This window comes from Rhea americana, unplaced genomic scaffold (assembly GCF_003343005.1).
Source record: "Rhea americana isolate MKP2758 unplaced genomic scaffold, rheAme1 scaffold_184, whole genome shotgun sequence".
In the NCBI taxonomy this organism is placed as follows: Eukaryota; Metazoa; Chordata; class Aves; order Rheiformes; family Rheidae; genus Rhea; species Rhea americana.
Window position 1 is genome coordinate 699357 of NW_028185972.1, and position 21646 is coordinate 721002.

The window sequence follows — 21646 nt, forward strand, 5'->3', positions numbered from 1 at the left end:
ACTCGATTAGGTATATATCAGAGTCATACCAAGTCTAAATCTGTGTGAAGCTGACATAGGCCCAGAGCCAAGTAAAAGATATAGGTGCTTAATCGTCCTTTAGGAGATGGAAAACCTGGCATTACAGGCCTAGGCTTTTTCTGTTGTACCCAGTGGCAGTTAGGAGAGCAGCTCCCAAATTACTTAGATTTCAATCATGAGACGCGTAGATTTTTGGCTGTTGAGAAGGACTAAGTATAGGGACATAGCTTGGGCACCTATTTTTCTTCAAGAGTTTAGGTCTCGAAACCAGAACTGAAAATTGCTTCTGTCTGCTTTGTTGCCAGCACCTACTCTTGAGGTAAGTGTCTACTAGAATTGCTTGAAAGAACTAAGAGGAGTTCCTGCACTCCTTGAAACCTTGCAGGAAAACGAACAGTTGAATTTGCCTCTCTGCCTTATGATATCGCAGAGTTTAAGGTATTTGTCAAAGAATTTGAAGATCTGAGCATTGTGTGGCGCTCACAGTGAGAAGCTTTGATACTTCTCATGTCAGAGAACAGCATCTTCATCACAAAGCTGCAGGTTCATACAGAACTGTTGGGAATACCTTCCTTTGCATTGCTGAACCTGGACCACTGCGCTGATTTGCTGATCAGAACAAGCAGGAAGGAACACGCTATTTTCTCACCTACTGGTTAGAATGTTCCAATCCTGAAGTGCTTTCAGGAAATTCTCAGGGATTTTTTTTCCCTCCATCCGTGGACAAATGCTCTGATGCTTTTTTGGATTGCAGATTTGGATATGGGTGCCTCTATCATTTGAGACAGTTTAGCTAATCCTAATTTAAATGCCTACCTCCTYTTTTGATGCCCTTTCTGTAGCAAATTCTTTGTTTCTGTAGGGGTTTCTTTGCCTAAGTGAAGGACTATTAAGGTCTTTATTGTCCTGGACAGCTATAGGGATTTGCATAGATGAATCCGTTGGCAGGATCAGGACACAAAAGTGCATTATGAGAGATCTTATTGAAGAAGATACTCAATGAAGAGGTTAGGTTTTTTTTTTTCTTTTTCTTCTGAACAAGTACCAAAGCATAAGTCTGTGGCATTTTTAAGACTAGATCTTGAAAACCTACTTGCCTGAGAAACTTCCTCAGTCAGTCTGTGCATAATAAGACTTTGTTTCGCAAAATACTTTGTAGTTGAAAAGAGCACACTAATATGCAGGAGGCAGTGCTGTTATGCTGCATGTGTGGTTGAAGGTCTGCGCTGTCACTCTTGGTGCTGGAGTCTTAATGAAGTTGCACTGTCATGAATGCTGCAGAGATTGTTTTTTGCTGTTTTTGCTGTCGATTTTGCAATTATTGCTTGCATTCTGGGCAGCAGTGAAAGCAGCAGCGGTGGGATGGCATCAGTGGGCTTGTTCTGGAAACAAGGAAGTAATGGAGATGGCTTCTGGGTCTCTTAAGTGAAGAGGATACAGAAATGGAGGACGGAGGAGAGCCTCCATAATAGAGACAGCAAGTAGTCTGAGGAAAGGATATGATAGTAAAAATATGTATACATGAATCATAAGAAGTAGGAATTTGTGGTGGAGTGGTGGCAGGTGGGTGATGAAAGCAGGAAATAGAGAAAACAAGTGCCACTTCCTCCAGGAGCTGGTGGTGAACTGGCACTTCAAGCTACTTGGATTCCGCCTGATCAGAGGCTAATACATACGACTATAACCCTCACAAGCACAGCCAGAAGCAGCATCTTGACTTTCCCCAGAAACCTGGAGACTGAGCGCTAGCTTCTTACATGGGTGTTGCCTGAGGAGAGAGGAGATTCATTTCTACCAATTTTTAATCCTCTCTGCCTCCTCCAAGAAAAATATTTAAATTGCTGATACAATCTTTGCTACAAAGGGACTTCTAAATTTATGAGGAGTATAGTTTTGTGTGAATGATGGGAGTGCACTGTAGTTGTAAGGTGGGAGAAAGTAAATGAGTCGGTAATGAAGATGATGCAGATAAAGGTACAAGAGGTTGGAGAAAAGTAACAGGAATAAAGACTGAAAACAACATGGAAAAGATGACACTATGAACAGGAAAGAAATTCATAGTTGACTACACGTGTACTTAATAGGTAGAAATGAACAAATCTGGGCATGATAAATTCTTGCTTAAATAGCTATGTGCAACTTGTTAATCTGTTCTTGCTTCTCTGGCATGGCAGAAGTTGATGTGCCATCAGTCAAACTATAATCTTGTATCTGAGACTAAGAAACACTTTTCTTCTGCCCTTGATCTTGAGAAAGCATCTGCATCAATAGATGCTCCTGTTAATAGTGGATGCTTTTACAGAAAAGCTTGGCGTTCAGAATGATTATGGAATGACTTGTGTCCAGTTGGACACCACAGTGATTTGTTAGCACAGCTGTCTTTAAAATTGAGGATGTTCCCAACTGAACATCTCACAAGAAGTAGGGAATCCCTTGGAAAACACAGCAGCTGTTTTTTTCTTTAGTTTAATTTCTKGTTAAATTTCATCCTCAACCTTTAAAAATGTATTTTTCTGATTTGTAAGTTAGGTGGTTAGCTACAAAGAGTTGAGAAATTTGAGCTAGAAAGAAGGTGAAGTCTAGAAAATACTTACTACAGATTATGGTTATAGGTTCATGTTTTGAAGTGGTTGATAATTTTTCTTTTTCATGGAAATTATCTCTGTGAAGACTTACTTGACGTAATTTTTAAAAAGGTATAATTTATGGAAACCTTGAACAGAATCTTAATGCTTCCTCTGGGCCTATTGTGATAGTATTACAGAAGTGGGGAGATTTCTGCTCATCACTGTGAAAAGTGTTGAGAGGAAGGAGGACCGCTGAGGCCCATACCTTTCACTTACTTTTACAATTCTTCTGTGAGCAGAAACATTCAGCAATATTCTGTTGCCTCTTGCTGGTTCAGCCCTTAGAACACTAGTTGGACTAAGTTTGAGGCACTAGTACAAGTTTATATTAGATTGCATTTTAGCCAAATAGCCTGATCCTTATTATGTGTGCATATATATAAACAGCAAAACCTAGATTGGGGTTGTAGCTTTTAGCAAGTATTTCAACATTGTAGTTTTGTTCTTTTGTTAAAAAGAGTAAAAGCCTTCAGTTGCTGTTCGGTATTGAAGAAATGTTGACATTCTGTTAAATAACAGAAATCTGATAGAATTTGACATTTAGTACTTCTGAGAACTGGTGATATTTTTACTATAGAAGCAAATTGACAGTTTGGCTTGGGGCAGGTGGCTTTTAAGTATTCATACATCTGAGATTAAAAAATCCATGATGTAATGTTCTAGACCTGGCTAACATTGATGTGCCAATGATGTCTGAAGTGACATAAGAAAAGTTAATTTCCTCCTGACTATCCAAGTTTATGAATGTAGGGGACATCAGAAGTGATTCGCGTTACTGTTAGTGATCTACCTTTAGCTTAAACTTCTTGAGCTTTACTGATTTGAGAATGCTGTATCCCCACCACCCCAAAAGACTTGAGCAATGAACATACCCAGACTTACTCTTAAAAACATTTTTCTTTGTAAGAATATAAGGAAATCATATTTTTCATATTCCTTTCTTAATCTCACATTGCTCTTATTCAGGCACTGGATATTTGGTGCTACAGAGTAGTATTTATGGAATCCCAAGCAGAAGTACTCTGAAATCTGGGGCATCTTATAGCCAAGAGGTGTTTTTTGTTGACTACCGTATGGCCAGAATTTTATCTTTTCGTATGATGACTATTGTACAAGCAGAGATAATCTTCTTAGTATGAAAGTTACTAGTTAAATAACCTCTCTTCTTTACCTTCTACAGACACTGTGACTGATGAGAGTTAAAGGCCATGGATGAAGATGGGCTTGAATTGCAGCCCCATGAACCAAATGCATTTTTTGATCCAACAGGTCTGTCAGGAGATAATACATAGATAAGAGTGTTCACATTAAATATTGTTGACTGCTTGTTGTTTATTTTTTCTTAAAGGTGTCGGTGATTTTCTATAGAGTGGTCACTTTCAATTTGTTGTTGTTTTTGTTACTCAGAGCAATATGAATGAGCTGATTCTGTGAAGTGTTAATTGGGTGTTGGAGAAATTGCAGAATCACTTGCGTTCTAGTGCTTTTTCAGCTACCCTATATGTTTACCTGTTTTAATTGCTTATATGCTATTATGATGGCTTGGCTAAATGGTTACATAGTGTAAAAGTTGGAGTAAAATAGAAGTAATTTCAAGATTAAACACTTGACTTAGTTTTATAATTTAAATGCTATTAATAATTATATTTTCCAGGATCTGATGCAGCCCATATGGATGGAGATCAGATTGTTGTGGAAGTACAGGAAACAGTATTTGTTTCAGATGTAGTGGACTCAGATATAACTGTGCATAATTTTGTTCCTGATGATCCAGATTCTGTAGTAATCCAAGATGTCATTGAGGATGTTGTTATCGAGGATGTTCAGTGCCCAGATATCATGGAGGARCCAGATGTGTCTGAAACTGTCATTATTCCTGAACAAGTGCTGGACACAGATGTAGCTGAAGAGGTTTCTTTGGCTCATTGCACTGTTCCAGATGATGTTTTAGCTTCTGATATAACAGCAGAAGCAATGTCAATACCAGAACATGTACTGACAAGTGAGTCAATGCATGTACCTGAGGTTGGACATGTAGAACATGTAGTTCATGATAATGTTGAAGAAGCAGATATTGTCACTGACACTCTGGGAACAGATGTTGTTTCGGAAGAAGTCTTGGTGGCTGACTGTGCATCAGAAGCAGTGATTGATGCCAATGGAATCCCTGTGGAACATCAAGATGATAAGGGCAACTGTGAAGATTACCTTATGATTTCCTGTAAGTGTCTGGGCAAAGCCATAAAAGTTCCCTGGATATTGGCCTGGGTGGCGTTTGAAATATCTGAGGGGAGGGCTTGTATCCTGCCAAAACCAGATGTTCTGTATTTAATGAAACAAGAGTCTCACAAATGTGTTCTTTTTTTTTTTTTTGAGGAATATATAACAGCTAAAAGTTCTTGTGAAAGTAATGGAGAGGAATACTAGCAAATGCATGTCTGATTATAAACTATTTCTGTGGTGTTTTATAGAATATGAACAAAAGTAAGAATTCCAGTAAGCTAAATGCTATATACTTAGAATGAACTGAAAGAAAACAAATATGGCATTGTTTAAACATAAGTGTATATGCAGATTAGTAAGATTACTGCCAAGCCATTAAGAAAGCAGCAGAATTATTTCATGGAAAAAGAGAGTCAAAAAACTTTTTTGGAAATCTAAAAGATATTYGTTATCCTTGTCTTGTTTTTTGCTAACCTCCCCCACTCTCACTTCGCATTTATAGTTAGGATACCAGCAATAATATTTTTGTTTGCTATTAGAATGTGTTTTCATCTTCTTGATTAAGCAGGGATATGAAGGTGTGCTGCTAATGAAAAGAATAGATATTGCTGCTCATAGCTGAGAAGCAACCTTAAATATCTTAATCCCCCTTCTCTTAGAAACAGCATCACAATCCATCTGAATCATGGTATTTTCAGAGACTTCAGGTGAGGAGTAGGGAAAGAATGTAGCAAATCATTGGGTCATTTTCTACTAGGGATATGCATTTGTGCAAACTAGAACTTACTCTTAGCATATTATTTATTATGATTCTTACTCAGTGCAACACCTAGGAACATCCATGTGTTACTCCTGGGTGTTTGTTGTTTGTTGTAGAAATAGAAAAAGTTTTTTAGGCTAGTTAGCTTGTTTAATTGCCATTTCAGATCACTTCAAGTTTGTCCAGCATTAAATGATGCCATTGATGAGGCATACTTGATGCTCTCTATCATTTAATTCCACTGTTACTTTTTTTTTATTTTTGCTTTAGATGCTTCTTTTTAAATGTATTATAACTTGTTTTAATTTTATATTCTGTGCTTATGGATTTTAATGTTGCTTCTCCTTACCTAGGATCACTGCATTTCTTAATTTATCATCTCTTGAGTTCCTTGAGTAACCTTGTGCAGCCATGTTTTGAGTTTATATGAGGTACAGTTAATTCTCTATTATCTGGGAAAACAATGAAATGGGATAATGCAAAATATAAATTTACAAAATATTGTAAAATTAAGCTGCAAGAATATGCAAAGGTGACATGGAGAGAAGAGATCAGAGATGCTGCTGAGTGTGGAGCACAAACATACCTGAAATAATAGTTATCCAAACTAGTACATGCACTCTGTGCAGTACAATACAGCGCAAATGTAATTTTCTAATTTGGGACTCCAGGTAGTTCATATGAAAGCAGCTCAAATGCTTCTGCACTTGCAGCAATAGTTAAGCAACAAAGTGGATAATCCACCTGTAGATAATTGAGACCTGACTGCGTAGGGGCTCTGCCGGTGATCCTTCACTGATCCTTATCCTTGACAGTAGCACTTTAAGATGCTGTTGCTCCTGGCTGTCTGCTCACTCTTCCTCTGCAAGTTATCATCCTAGAGCTTGGACAACAGAGGGAGGTTCTGGGGTTGCTGGCATATGAACATTTTACAAACTGGTGTCTTCATAAATTCAAGTAATGAGCAGTGTAGATATGTTAGATGTCCCATTCAGCCATTRCCAGTGTAGTCTCTGATAATGGGACAGACACGGATGAGGACAGAGTGTATTGGCAGATGCTGTGTTGCATGATCCCTAAAATTTGCGACAGCGAGAAAGGCTTCTGTGTATCTGTTGTTAGTATGTGGTAACTGACAGAAAACATAGGAATTTAATGATTCAGTTGTATTAGGATAGTCTCCATTTTCAGTCACRTATTTCTGTAGACATGTCGATTCCATACTTTATTTAATATTAAATGTCTCTTGATAGTCATGCAAAGTGCTTTCTTTAGCTTCAGAACCTTAAATAAGTCAGTACTTAATCATTTTGTTTCAAAAAACGTCTTTATTTGTGTTTAGAATGTTAAGTATGTGCTACAGTTCATTTTAAAGGGAAGTTCCCTATTACCACCCACTGTGTTTAAAGTCTGCCCAACAAGTTCTTCTGGTTTTGAAGTCAGAGGCTAGTACTTTCCCCTCAAGTAAAGACGGTCTTTCCAAATAGTCTTTCCATTGTAGGGAAAACATCATTTGAATTCATTTCCATTTCTTTGTGTTGACACTGTGTGTGTTTCTTGATCTTTTYTGTTGACTCTCTGTTCTTCAGTTCTACTTAATAGTAAGTGTTTTTTAAAAGATAGTAACATCAGCCAAATTTTTGATTTTTCTTCTTAACCTGTAAGTTCATGCTGGATTCTGGCAGACATGCTTGAATTGCTAGGGCAAATGTAGAATTTTGCCTGCTGTAATGGTAGGCAAATGCTGCTGCTTCCCAGATCTGGGAATCTGACTGTGTTCTTCAAAGTGCTTTTGCCCATCTGCTTCTGTACTGTCGCTTGAAAAGCAGGGATTGACACTGTTTTCCTTTTGTGGTCTTAGGTTTCTCAGTCTCTGTTTTGCAGTGGAAGTCATAGGCAAAATCCTTTGCTATCTTCTTCCTATCTTTTGGCTCTCTCTAAGTGTTTGTATTTTCATTCCTGATGAATTGTGTCTACTTAGCTTTTTTAAAAATGAGATCATTTTCTTATTTTATGCTGTAAATACTTTTTTTGAAATTATTAAGTATATGCGATATATTTCTCTTATATTTCTGTTTTCTTTCGTGGCTTCAGACTTTTGTCTCTTCAAAGAGTACAACCTCTGTGTGTTTCATTCTGTGACTTTCCTTCAAGAAACTAACTTACTATTTTAATACTTCTTTTCCTATTTACATTTAATTTAGCCTCTGTGTTGCTATGTCTTTGTGTTTTCATTTTCAGGATAGTGCTTCTTACATCATCACATATTTTCTGATGTGCTAACTTGCTTCTTTTTTTGGATTCTTTGCCTTAGCTTTAAGCTGGCTTTTTGGTCTGTGGTAGATTTGGGGCACTTATGCCAGAACTGAGTCGGGTATTTATTCATTAAGCAGAGGTTGCTACTAATCCGTTGCTTGAAAGGATTCCAGGAAGTTTGATAAATCAGGTTTTCTTTTACATAAGCCATAACAAATTAGTTCATGAGGATTCTCCATAATGTTTGATCAGAAAAGGGTAAATTGTTTTCTAGCACACACCAGTCCAGATTCGTTGGTAGTAAATCTTAAGGATTGGAAAATGATTTCCCCCAAGTGAAACAGTAATGGTGAGATTCGTTAATTTTTAGGAAAAAAAACCTCCAGAATGTCATGGAATAATCAAGCAGAATAGTACCTTACAGCTAAGCATATGCTTGTCTGATTTTATTCAGTTTGGCAGAGTAAAACATGTGCTTTGTCATGAAGTAAGACAAAAGGTTGTATTCTTGGGTACACATATTTAATTGCAGTAAAACTGGTAAGGTACAAAGGAGATTTGATAAGGGGAGGGTGGATGCATGTAAGGGTAGCCTCACAAAGTTTACGTTTACCTTGTAACCTGCAGATTTAGGAAGCTTTGTGATGTTTAGAAGTGTCTTTGTTTATTGTATCTGAATTAACACTTTTTCTTGCAGGAGTCAGAACTTGGCATCCTCAAAGAGATAAAACGATTACATCATTTCTTAGGTCTAGATGAAATATACCTTTTCTCATCCTTGGACAATATGTTTAGGTTGAAAGCAGTGGACCTAATCAACAAAATGCTCATAATGCTCATGCCTTCATTACCGCCATGCAGTAGACTTTTATTCAAGAAAATGAACATGGTTTTATTTGCCTTTTTTTTTTTTTTTTTTTTTAGCTTAAACTTAAGTACCCATCTCTTTTCCCTGGAAATTCCTAATGATGCAGCAAATCACGTCTTTCTGTGAGGTAGAACTTGCTGTCATGCTTTCTTTCTAACCATTAGAGAAGTCCTGAGTAAGAGTGGTTCTAACTAAGGAAGCTCAGAAGGTCAGCGTGTCAGGTGAAGGGGACGAGGAGTTCCCTTGGTCTGAGTAATGCCTCAGAGCTTTGTGTATCTTGTGTGCTGGGGAAGGCAGAACAACACRGCTGAGTGTTAGATACCAACTCAGAGCCAAGGAAATTCTGCCCTGAGGGGAGCTCCAGACACGTGGGGGTATACGGTTGCTCATGTGTGATGGCAATAGTATTAAAATTGAAACAGGACAGATTTCTCCCACAGCTTGGGAAACTTGCTTTGCCATTAATGAAGTAACTGGACAGTAGAATTAACTTTTTCAGAGAACTAGGAGTTCTTTGCTCTCAGGTGAACTACAAGTAAAACATGTATATCACAGATACCTAAACAAAGTCCACTTGGAGAATACAGCATGCTTTTAATCTGTTTAGAGAAAACATGATAGTAAGCAGTGGCCTTTTTCATTAAGAATGGTTAAACAGGGTTGTGTCTTTTGTATGCAGACAAGTGTGTCATGATATGCATGTTGTTAGTGATGGAGGGAATCATTTGGGAATGTAAAGGATGAAAAAATAGATTTTTTTTTGTCTACTTGCTCCATATACAGATTTTGAGGTGTTAAACTGGTGTCAAAACAGATTTTTTTCTGAAGTATCTCTAGAAGAATTGGTTACTTCAGATACAACATTTTCTGGAAAGCAAATGCCATTGTAATAGAATAAAATTAAACAAATGATCTGTTGTTAGTACTTTGTTTTTCTTTGCTTGCCCCTTAATTCCTTCTTTTCATGCCTTTTGGTCTCTTTTTGTTGTTTGCTCCGTATTGTAAATGATGACTAGGTCATGTCTTTCTTGTTGTAGAAACCCTTCTCATCTGTTTGTGCTTTTAATAAAAAAAAATCAAGCATTATATTTATATGGAAGTCATTATTATAATATTGGAAATGCATACTTTTTTTAGTTGTTTCTTACACCTTGCAGTATACAAAGAGCAGACTCATCAATCAGTGAAATCTATGAAGAGTATCGGCAAACTAGCTGTAGACTGCATTCTTGGAATTTAGTTTACACGAAATGATGTTACTGATCATTTTCTCTCTCTCTTTTTTTTTTTTTTTTGACTTAGAGAGTTTGTCTGAAGCTACCCTTTTATTCAAGTAAAGACACCAGCTAGTAGTGAAAACTTAATCTCATGCATTTAGTTTCAGTTAATACCTAATTTATATACATGCACAGTGTACGATAACACTGGAAAAATGCCATACTGAATTTTTTTTCTAGTGTGACTTGTGATAAGTCACATGACTACCCAGTGTCTGATTATGAGGCTGATATATGGAAAATGCAGAAACATGGGGGAAATGTTAAACAGAAAACAGATTTCAGAAACACTACCAGAACATCAATGAATCTGTATGAATAAATGCTTATTTAGTCATAGGACAAAATGCCATGGAAATGCGGCTTTGCTTGAGAGAGAGACTTTTTCATTTGCCTTATTTGTCTCTCTTTCTGATTTTTTTTTATCTTCTTGTATTCCATTTTCTTTCCACCCTACTTTTCTTCCCTCTGTTACCTATTTCCTACTTTACTGCTGATTGTCTTATTTTGTCAATCCCTTCAAGGACTTCAGTATTTCAAGCATTACCATCTGTCAGTGAAATTTGTTTTCTTTCATATGGGGAAAGTTGGACTATAGCTGCACGTCTGTTTCACTGCACCTTAGTGGAACTGTTAAAAAATATTTGAACTAAATAGCTGTTGCATTTTTAAAGTACTAATGAATGGAGAGGGGAGTTAGGGATAAACTATAAATAGTATAATAATTTTTTTGTGTTGTTATGTTGTTTAAAAGATGAGTTTCAACCTTGGAGAACTTTTTTTATTTTTAAAGAATAAATGGAGCATATTTTTAAAATTTAAACTTCTACAGTTTTACGAGTATTATCAAGGGATACTTCCATAAATAGATAATTTATCTGTTTTTGATAATTTCTCTGTTTTTGTTAGAAGAAACAAGCCCATCTCATATGGTGCACATAGGTTTGCTTGTTTTTTAATTACTTCAGCTGTAATTTTTCTTCCTTGAGTATGTTCCAGCAGCAGTTGAACTTGGAGGCAGAGTTTTCCTTTGGCTTCAGTGGTCTAAAATCAGTTTACGCTGACTTGAAAGCCTTCCAAATACACATGTGTGACACTGGAAACAGCCAAGTTAGAGGGGAACAATTGCATAAATGTAATATAGGAACCAAAGCGGGTTTAATTTCTTGTCAGAGTTTTAGTGACATTTGGCGTTTCATGCATATGCCAAGACATTTATAAAAGTCAGTTCAATAACTGAACAGACATGCTGTGAAGCTCCATTGTTAACATGATCCAAATAACATCTTAAGATTTTTAATTCTGAAATGCTCTGGGATTCAGAAACAGCATGTTATGTTGTGCCTTGACACAAAATCATTTTTTAAACACCATACTACTTGAAACTTGAAGCATTCTTTACAGAGACCAATGATCATGAACTTGGAAAAATGGCATTTAATGCTTTTCTGCTGCTATTTTTCTGCTGAGAGTGGTAGATAAGCTTATTTCAGTGCTTCATAATTTAATATGTTACTTCATATTTCTTTTGACTAATGATATGTGATTGAGAAATTGTACTCGTGTACAATTCTTTGTGTTGATACATAAGACAGAAATTTGTCTGATACAAATACTTTATATAGTCATGATGGCAAGAAAATAATAGTAATACTTGAAGGTTTTTTAATTTGTTTTCAGTAGATCTTAAAGTAAATAGTAAGTTTGCACAGTTAATGAGTAGCAAAACTGTGATTAGTTATTGGAGTAGTTTCATGAGTGTCAGTAAAGTAAGCACACTACATTAATTATTTTGTATATGCTAGGCATGGTAGTTTTTAAAAAAAATCTACAAAATTTATTGTACAGTTCTTTTAGTATAGATTTTGTGCCTGGTTATCATGAATCAAATTTATACTTTTGGAGGCTGATATATCTCCCTCAGAGCCATGTAACTTAATGAACTAAAAAGTCAAAAATTTCAAGCATGTCATCTGTTAAGAGTTCTTAAATTAAATAAATTCAAGACTATGAGAAACTTCTAAACTTTTGAAATTGGGAGATTCCTTGAAGGTCCAGAGATTCTGGATTTGATTTTGCCAATGCATATTTAGTAACTTGTCTTGAAAGCCTATGTTTGGTAAAATAAGCTTGTGTGTGCACATGTGAGTGTGATCTACTACTTAAAAATCAGAAATACGATTCCTTGTAAAGTTCCTTGTAAAGTTGTCATTAGCCATATTTCTGTGGGAGACAAGGAAAGTTGCAGCAATTCAAATTGATGTCAATGTACTTTTGAAAGAAAGAGAACAATTTCAGCTGATAGTGAGGAGAGTATATGGGGCCCTAGTATAAAATCCAGCGCAAATCGCTTTCTGTAAGGGCACTATGAACGACGAGTTGAATAGGTTCACCCATGCATTAGTGTCAGAGCAGGGCTTTGAATCTATGTTCCTTCCATCCCTTGGCTGTTGGGTGGATGAGAAAAGATGGATGTTTATCTTCCTGTAGTATTCATTTCTGGTCAGCTGAAAAAGCAGTAAAAAACACTGCTTTGCAAAGAACCAAGTCTTACTCTGCTCAATAGAATCTCTTGCATTAGAGACAGGCTTGAGCAACAGGTAATGCTTCTGGAAAAATCAGTTAATAGATTGTTAGACGGGAAGGAGAAGGCAGTTAAAATTGAGACTAGGTGAAATTATACCATAGGGTAAATACTGATGTGCTATTTTGTTCCCACTGTCTTGCTGCAGATCACTGTTCCCCCACTAGCCTTTTATAGTGTGGTGCTCATGCTTCTAGTTGTTTGACTGCAGCACTCTTGCAGTTCCATCTCAACTATGGCTTGAATTTATTTCTATGTTTATTGTTGTTGTTTTCAAGGATTTGAAAAAAATATTTATGGGTAGGTTCTTTATCATAATGTAATTTCAAACTGCTTTCAAATTTTAGTAATAAAGTAAATTGTCTTTCCTATCTGTTTGTTTATATATGATTGGATAATCATAATGACTTGTTTTTGTAGTGGATGACGCTGGCAAGATAGAACACGAAAGTTCTGCTGAAATTACCATGGAAGCAGAGTCAGAAAGTGGCTCTTGTAAAGTGGATGGCATTTGTCCAGAAGTCATCAAGGTCTATATATTCAAAGCAGATCCTGGAGAAGATGATTTAGGTAAAATGTGCTTATTTTAGAATACTCCAACGTGACATGAAATTTTGCCTAATTGGAGGCTCCGTATTCTCTCAGAAGTCGACTGTGAAGAGCTGTGGGTCGAAATGTTAAAGAATTACAAACTTTATGTTTTCTGCAGTTTAGAATAGAATTTAGTCAAGGTATCTTAAAAATATTTCCTAACTCTTCCTGATTAGGAGGCACAGTAGACATTGTGGAGAGCGAGCCAGAGAATGATCACGCAGTCGGATTACTTGATCAAAATAGCAGTATTCGTATTCCAAGGGAGAAAATGGTTTACATGACTGTAAATGATTCTCAGCATGAAGATGAAGATTTAAGTAAGTAGGTGGCTTTCATTTGGGGACAGGGATCTTCACTTTCAACAGTGCAGTGTTCTTAACTATTTTTTTTTAATTTCTTGTTCTCTTAGATGTTGCAGAAATAGCTGATGAGGTTTATATGGAAGTGATTGTAGGAGAGGAGGATGCAGCAGTGGCCCATGAACAGCAAATTGATGACACTGAAATTAAAACTTTTATGCCCATAGCTTGGGCAGCAGCTTATGGTAGGTAATATTCAAACAGGTGACACGGGCTGTAGCAAAATGTCAGAGATCACTTTTTTTGGAGGATGGTGGAGTGTTTGTGCTTTTGTGTGTGATTTCTTTTTAGAAGGTTTTACATTAAGAATGATTTCTTGGCATAATGAGCCTTAAAATTAAAAGGGGAGGAAGAGAGAAGCTGTAAAGCAGGCTTCTTTTTCTTTCTCTTTTAACAGGCTATTTCCTTTGTATTTTCATGGTGTTAGAAGGGGAAGTACGTAGGCTTTCAAATGAAAAATTGTATCGCAAGTACATCTGTCCTTTACAATTTCGGGACACAATAAGAGCTGGCTTGGGAACAAGATTGAATATTTATATTTTTTGAAAATGGCAAATAGGAATTTTTAAGATTCAGCTAAACAGTGAAACACTGACACCCGCTTGATTTAAGAGTTCTAGAAGGAATATATAAATGTGTTTCTTAACACATGGAAATAATTAACAAAACAGAAACTGAAGAGATACATCCTAAAATTGTAGTGGGACCTTTTAGAAAATTTCCAACATTCAGAATATTTTTTCCTGAATATTAGCACCAACTGGTGCACAGACTGATTTCCACAACTTACATGAGCCAGTAAAGCAAAATCTAGTTCTTAGAAATGTTTCTGTATTGTCCTGTTCTCCTAAACATACTTTGGGTAAATGAAGCAGAAGAAATAGTTGAGTAAAGGACAATAGTTAGATATGTGTATACATGACAATGATTATGTCAAATGTCAGGGATGTGCTGAGAATGTAACAGAGGGCTGAAATGATGAAAGTAAGTCAAGGGAGAACAAGATTTCAGGAAGCAGAATGTGTTCAAAGTTGCTTATGAGACAAGTGAGAATGCACCTAGAGCGTTATCTTTGGTCAAATGCTGATGAGCGCAGTTTTAGTTGAGCGGAATGAGCAGAAGCCAAGTTGACTAGGAATTCAAAATGAAATTAAGTGAACTCAAGACAATTGTTGTAGAGAGCACATTGAGTGATTTTGAAGAAGAATGAGAAATTTGAGCACAAAGTATTAAAAAAAAGAAGAAGAAGAATGGAAGTTAAAGTGGAATTTAAGAATATGGGAAACAGTAGAGTGATCATATTTTCAGCAATAACACACCTAATGTGAGGTGGGAGGTAAGGAGGGAAGGAAAGAAATAATGAAGCATGAAGGCACGAAATGACTGAGGTTGTCATCTGCACTTCTCAGAACTCTCCTCCAGTTAAGGAGGGTCTGAGAGCTGATACCAGTGGGATCTTAAAATGTGAAACTTGTGTTGCTGCTGTATTGTGGCAAAGGCCAGTTCCACTGTGCTTTACATTGCAGCAAGTTTCACAAATCTGTTCTTGTGTTAGAAAATGTTTTAGTCCTGTTTTGTGTTGCATTCCAGAACTCTTCCAGCACCTGTTGCAAATTATGCTTTCTCTGTATGAGATGTGATAGGGGATTTGGACGTTTATGTCACTTGCCACATTTACTATTCAGCACTTCTGCTAGCATAAGGATAGAATCTTCAGGCTCTGCACATGTCTGTTCATGGCTACGGTTCTTCTCACATTCAGTCATAAATATTTATTCTCTGCACTCTGCCCAGCTCTTGGGCATCTTGCATTTTTTTCCACTTTTGTCTTCATGTTTTATTTGTGYGCTTTCCTTTCAATAGGAGCTGTTGCCTTCTGATTCAAGTAAATGCTTCTCCACAGAATTTGTTCTTAAAATTTACTTATGCCCTCAAATCACCAAAAATTAAACAAATAGGCAGTAAATATCTTCTCAACTATATAGACACTTACTTTTATATATTTACTTTTAATTCTTGTGTTTGTTTTATATCACATGATACCGTTAGTGTGTGAGGCAAAGATGATATTTCCCACTTTGTATGAATACTGTACATCCTCCTTGTTTCTAATAGAAATAACTTGTAAATATTAAAATACTGATGCACAAACAATATGCTGTGTGCTTTGAATGCAAATTTATGGCTGTTCAGAATGACTCACTGATCACAGTTCTGGTTTTGAAAGTTGGTGTGTGAGGAACTTCGGTTAGGTGAATTCAGATGCCCAGAAGYGAACGGGAGCTCACACATTAGTCTGTATATCAGGACTGAGTAGAAAGTCAGACACAATGAATGCTGCGATATGCTTGTGTTTACTGATATGAAACATTTTGGGCATAGTTAGTAACCAAAGAAATGGAAAAAAAAACTGCATTCGAAGGAGAACTCTTTGGGAAATGGAAATCTCTCTCTTTACTCCTGCAAATTGTGAACACTCACGTTTATAATGCTAAACAATTCATAAATTACATACAGAGCAGTTTTGCAGCTCATCCTGTATGTTATTATGGTTTGATTAAATGTCAAGCTAATACTTTATCTTGCCATTTTTTTTAATTACCGTTGTAGAGTTTGAGGCTCACATAATATGTAGAGTGATGACAGTAGGTAACTTTTTAACTTATCTTGCTAGGTAATAATAATGATGGGATTGAAAGTCGGAATGGCACTGCAAGTGCTCTTTTGCACATAGATGAGTCAGCTGGACTTGGGAGACTGGCTAAGCAAAAACCAAAGAAAAAAAGGAGACCTGAGTCTAGACAGTATCAAACAGGTGAGTATTTAGTAGCTGTCTACTCTGGTTTATGTAGGTACTTTTCCATAAGCAATTGTACTTTGTTGATAGCGCGTGCAGTATCTTATAAAAAAACGGTGATTACTTTGTTTGATTATTTATTTATTCCTCATACACAAAGAGGAATTGTTTTGTTAGCAACACTTTTTACCTCATAGGCAAGTGCATATTTTATTTTAAATCTTTTAAAGACGTAATCGGTTTGGATTTTTTTTTTAAGGGAAATTTGGCGTCAGAGCCAAGATAGAAAGAACAGTGTCATAGCAAAAGGTTAAAAGCCTATCAACTTAATTTCTTACGCTAATTTTAATATAACTTTCTAAAAGATGATGTTAGACAGCTAAACAGTGTTGAATAATAGTACTTAAAAAAAAACTTTTTATTGAGGATATAGAAAACAAACTTAATACATTGCATTATATCAACTCAATAAGCAACTGGAAAATCTGAACTTTGTATGTTATGTTAGGTGGTGTAAATTCTATGCCCTTTTTTTAAATAAATTATCTTCAGGTTCATTCCAGTGTTCTTAGATGACTGTAAGAACAGATAGGCTATTCTGGCATTGTTTGATTTCTACTACTGCTGCATTATGGTCTGAATGATTTATTTGGTCTGATAAAGTTGAAAAAGCACATGACTGCTTTAGTAGCCTTGATTTCATTTATACCAAAAGTTCCTTTCCCAAACTGTGACTTGACTCTAGGAATTCTTTTTTTTTTCTAACTCTCAATTAGTAAACCAAACAATTTTTATCCTTAAAGTTTGCTTTTATATTTCCAGCTACCTAGTAAATTCTCTTTCTAAAACATTTTTTGGAAAAGAGAGTATTTGAGCATGCCTAGACAAATTTAGGCTAAACAAATTCAGGCTGATGGATCAGTGCAAAAGAAAAATTTCCAAAGCTTTGAGGTGTCCTCATGTGAAACACATTCTCATTGACTCCTGCTTGAATCTCTCTTCTGGCGACAGATGGCACAAGGAGGAGGTGTTAGTTTGGGGGCATGTGAACTGTAGTCAGTGATAGGTAACTAAACTACCAGATTAAACTTTGTCTACTAATAACTTCGTCTGTGATAYACTTAGTAATTATACTCAGTTCAACAAGCTGAGTGCTGTTCTTCTCACCAGCATCAGTTTCTGCATGTATTTAATGTGTGAACTCAGTCAGAGTACATTAAAATAGAAATACTGGAAGGGAAGAACATCTGCATGATAGCTTGGTTTTCTGCATCTAAAATTGAGTTTCTTTTTCTCTCTTGATAACAATAATAATTAATGAAAATAGTAATTAATAATTCTGTCCATTTCTTACACCTAACCCAGTAATGAGCTTGATTGTTACATATGCGTCTGTGCCTTCATGAGTAGAAYCAGTTCATTTTCTTAATGTTGAATGAAAATCCTGTTATGATAGCGTGCTGTTTCAGGTTGTTATTCACAGATTATGTCATATCACTTCCTTCTCTGATTAAAATTATAGTTTCTAATTAAAAGACAATATTTAAAGACTCTTAGAATTTTAATAACTGTTGAATTATATTAAAGGAATTTGTAAAAAATCAATTTATGTGACATGGATTTTTGGGGGGGGAGGCGGGGGAGAGGGGAGAGGCATACATCCTGCTGAATGTTTCTAACTTCACAGTGCTGCCAAATGCAGAAGTTCTGAAACTGCAGCTTTTAACATTGGAACACTGACTGGTGATTCTGTTTAAGAAATATAGGAAAGCTTCATTCAATAATACATACAACTTGATCTTATTTAACAATTCAGCTTATTGTTAAGGTTAAAATATGAAATGTGTTGAAGTGTAATATTGATCAAGTTTTCTGTTGTTTTTCAGCAATAATTATTGGTCCTGATGGTCATCCGTTGACAGTCTACCCCTGCATGATTTGTGGAAAGAAATTTAAATCTAGAGGTTTCTTGAAAAGGCACATGAAAAACCACCCAGAGCACCTTCTTACTAAGAAGAAATACAGATGCACAGACTGTGATTACACTACAAATAAAAAAATAAGTTTACATAACCACTTGGAGAGTCATAAACTGACCAACAAAACAGAAAAGCTTATTGAGTGTGATGAGTTTGGGAAAAGTTTCTCTCATGCAGGAGCTTTATTTACTCACAAGATGGTGCACAGGGACAAAGGAGTTAACAAAATGCACAAGTGCAAGTTCTGCGATTATGAGACAGCAGAACAAGGATTACTGAGTCGTCACCTTTTAACTATCCACAGCAAGAACTTTCCTCATATTTGTGTAGAGTGTGGCAAGGGATTTCGTCATCCGTCAGAGCTCAAGAAGCACATGCGAATCCACACTGGTGAAAAACCATACCAGTGCCAATATTGTGAATACCGATCTGCCGACTCTTCTAACTTGAAAACTCACATAAAGACTAAACATAGTAAGGAAATGCCATTCAAGTGTGATATTTGTTTCCAGACTTTTTCAGATACCAAAGAGCTACAGCAGCATACGCTTATGCATCAAGAAAGTAAAACACATCAGTGTTTGCATTGTGACCATAAGAGCTCAAACTCAAGTGATCTGAAACGACACATAATTTCAGTCCACACAAAAGACTATCCTCATAAATGCGATATGTGTGATAAAGGCTTTCATAGGCCTTCAGAACTGAAAAAACACGTGGCGGCTCACAAGGGTAAAAAATTGCACCAATGCAGACATTGTGACTTTAAGATTGCAGATCCGTTCATTCTGAGTCGCCACATACTCTCAGTTCACACAAAGGATCTTCCGTTCAGGTGCAAGAGATGTAGAAAGGGCTTTAGGCAACAAAATGAGCTGAAAAAACACATGAAAACACACAGTGGCAGAAAAGTTTATCAATGTGAGTACTGTGAGTATAGCACTACAGATGCCTCAGGCTTCAAACGGCATGTTATTTCCATTCATACAAAAGACTACCCTCACCGTTGTGAGTATTGCAAGAAAGGTTTCCGAAGGCCTTCAGAGAAGAACCAGCACATAATGCGGCATCATAAAGATGTTGGGCTGCCTTAAAGTCTCTTTCACAGACTTACGGCTGGAATTATAAAGGAATTTTGCCTTTCAGGCAGTTAGCTTATTTTAAAGCCAATCACCTGCGATCACACACACAAAAAAAACAACAAAAAAAATACTGTGCATTTGATTTGTTGCTGTATAAAAATAGGATTATTGCTTCTAGTTGACTTTTATACCTTTTGTTCAATAGCGTGTTCGGAATTCTATTCAGTTTGTTTAATAAATGAAGAAAAGATGGCAACAATAAAGTTGCATTTAATAAAGTAAACCCTGTCTCATACTGAATTTTTCAACCATAATAGTTTATTTAAATATATATTTATCTTACTGACCTCGTTGATACTCACAGTGTCCATGTTAATGCAGTTTTGTCGTGAATTTAAAAAATACAAAATTTCTCTTCATAAAATTGTCAGAGGTGTGTATAAAATGGGGAATTGTGATGTTGAAGATAAAGTCACTAGGGCCCACCTAATTGTCTTGTTTTGACTATAAAGACTTTGTGGCAGGTTAACTATTTTACATTTGAGGAGTTACACATCTAACATTGAAAAAACTATTCTGCATTTTAATTCAGGTTTCAAAGGTAAAAATTAAAAAAAAAATAATGGTTTGGGGCATTTGTTATCTTTCTTTCCTTTGGAAGATTTAAAAATACGCTTAGATATTATGTTTATTATTCTGTACTTCTTTGTCCTTGAAAGGTTGTGTGTTGCAAATTAGTTGCTTTTTTCAATTTACTGCTGACTTAATGTTGGAAACATGAAATATTGTTGTTCCATTTGCAGAGTTGGTAGATTACAACTGTTTGTACATGCAGGTAAATGTACTTCAAATTTAATGGTTTGATGTATATTAATATTTCTTCAAAAGAGCAGTATGTGGGTCAAGTCACATTTTTATTGTGAATTGATATAAAATAAAGTTTAAGACCAAGAGGTGCCTCGATTTTGGAAATGAGATATTTAGAGTGAGAGCTTCAGGTGGGAATGGAATGGAGCAGACACATTCCTAAGAAATAGAGATGTTTTTAGGCAGATACCCCTAATAAGAAAAGTAGCGTGTGATAGTAACAGAACTGTTTCTAAATTGAATGTTTTTCCTGAGCCATTAGCAGCTGTGTTAGGCTGCTCTTTATTAATTAGTACAGTATCCAGAATTAACCCAGTTCTTTTCATCTGCTTATAAACAGCTGGGAGAACATTACCATTATTACAGTCAATTGGGCCACCTGAAGAGCAGTACAAACGGGCGCTCTGCACGGCTCGCTGCCGTGCGAACGTGCGGAGCGTGAAGCCGCGTGCCTCGGCAGCGAGCGTCCAACAGTAAGACCCGGGCGCCCGAGTTGCCCGGCGGGGGTTAGGGCCCGGCCCCGCTGCCCTGCTGCGGGCTCACGCTGACGCTGACTCGGGATCGCGGAATCCGGACCCGACTGTAACCACCAGACGCGGCTAGGTCGTACCCRGCGGTGCAGCCCCTGGTGGGAGGTTCTCGGGCTTCGGCACAGTCCTCTCGTGGAAGGGGTGCAGAGCCTGGCCCCGCRTTCGCTCCGCTTCCCAGGCAGGTGAAGTCCCTCCTGAAACGCAGCGGGAGTTCAAGGGATGGTTTCAGGTTTGGGGCCAAAGRGACAAAGGTTTCAGCCGCTCACCTGCGCTCTGCCCTTCGGTTTCACTGTAAGCTTCARTACTTGTGTTCAGGCAAGGCTGATGCCGTGACATGATCTTTTTCCATTGTATAATGATTTATTTTTATTTTTCTGTTGATGCCTGTTTGACGATACTGCCAGACTTGTCCCGTGTGCTCTTGTGTAATGCTGGTAGGACCAGGCCATGAGCCGTGACCAACGCATCGGTTAGGCGTGCTGCTCTGTGYCTCCGTGGGAAACCCCGGCAAAACCCGTGCGTTTTCTGCCTGGCCGTAGCTGCCTGCCTGCTGCCTACTGATTGCCAAATCAGATGCTGTACAAACGCAACAAATAATTTTCTGTTCAAATCTTGCAAATATGTCTTTGTTTGACTTTATGTCCCTCTTACCTTCAAGCTTTTTGTAACTGTAAACCTAGAAATGTACAAAATCTCCATAGATTTCCATAACATTGCTGAGGATGTTAGCCATTTTAAACTTTATTATTTTAAATAATCTGAAAGACAAAGAACACACAATTTTACACGTTTTCTTCCTCATATGTAGCCTGGAATCATACA

At 36.8% G+C, this 21646-nt stretch overlaps 1 protein-coding gene across 1 annotated transcript; it reads left to right on the forward strand.

Annotated features, from left to right (window-relative positions):
* Positions 1 to 371: 371 nt before the first annotated feature.
* ZFX (zinc finger protein X-linked) lies at positions 372 to 20378 on the forward strand. The gene is made up of 7 exons (XM_085302079.1): positions 372 to 3917; positions 4303 to 4869; positions 13037 to 13186; positions 13384 to 13527; positions 13620 to 13754; positions 16244 to 16384; positions 18253 to 20378. Exons 1-7 carry the CDS (start codon positions 3857 to 3859, stop codon positions 19437 to 19439), a joined length of 2385 nt encoding a protein of 794 aa, XP_085158205.1. The 5' UTR covers positions 372 to 3856; the 3' UTR covers positions 19440 to 20378.
* Positions 20379 to 21646: the final 1268 nt, after the last annotated feature.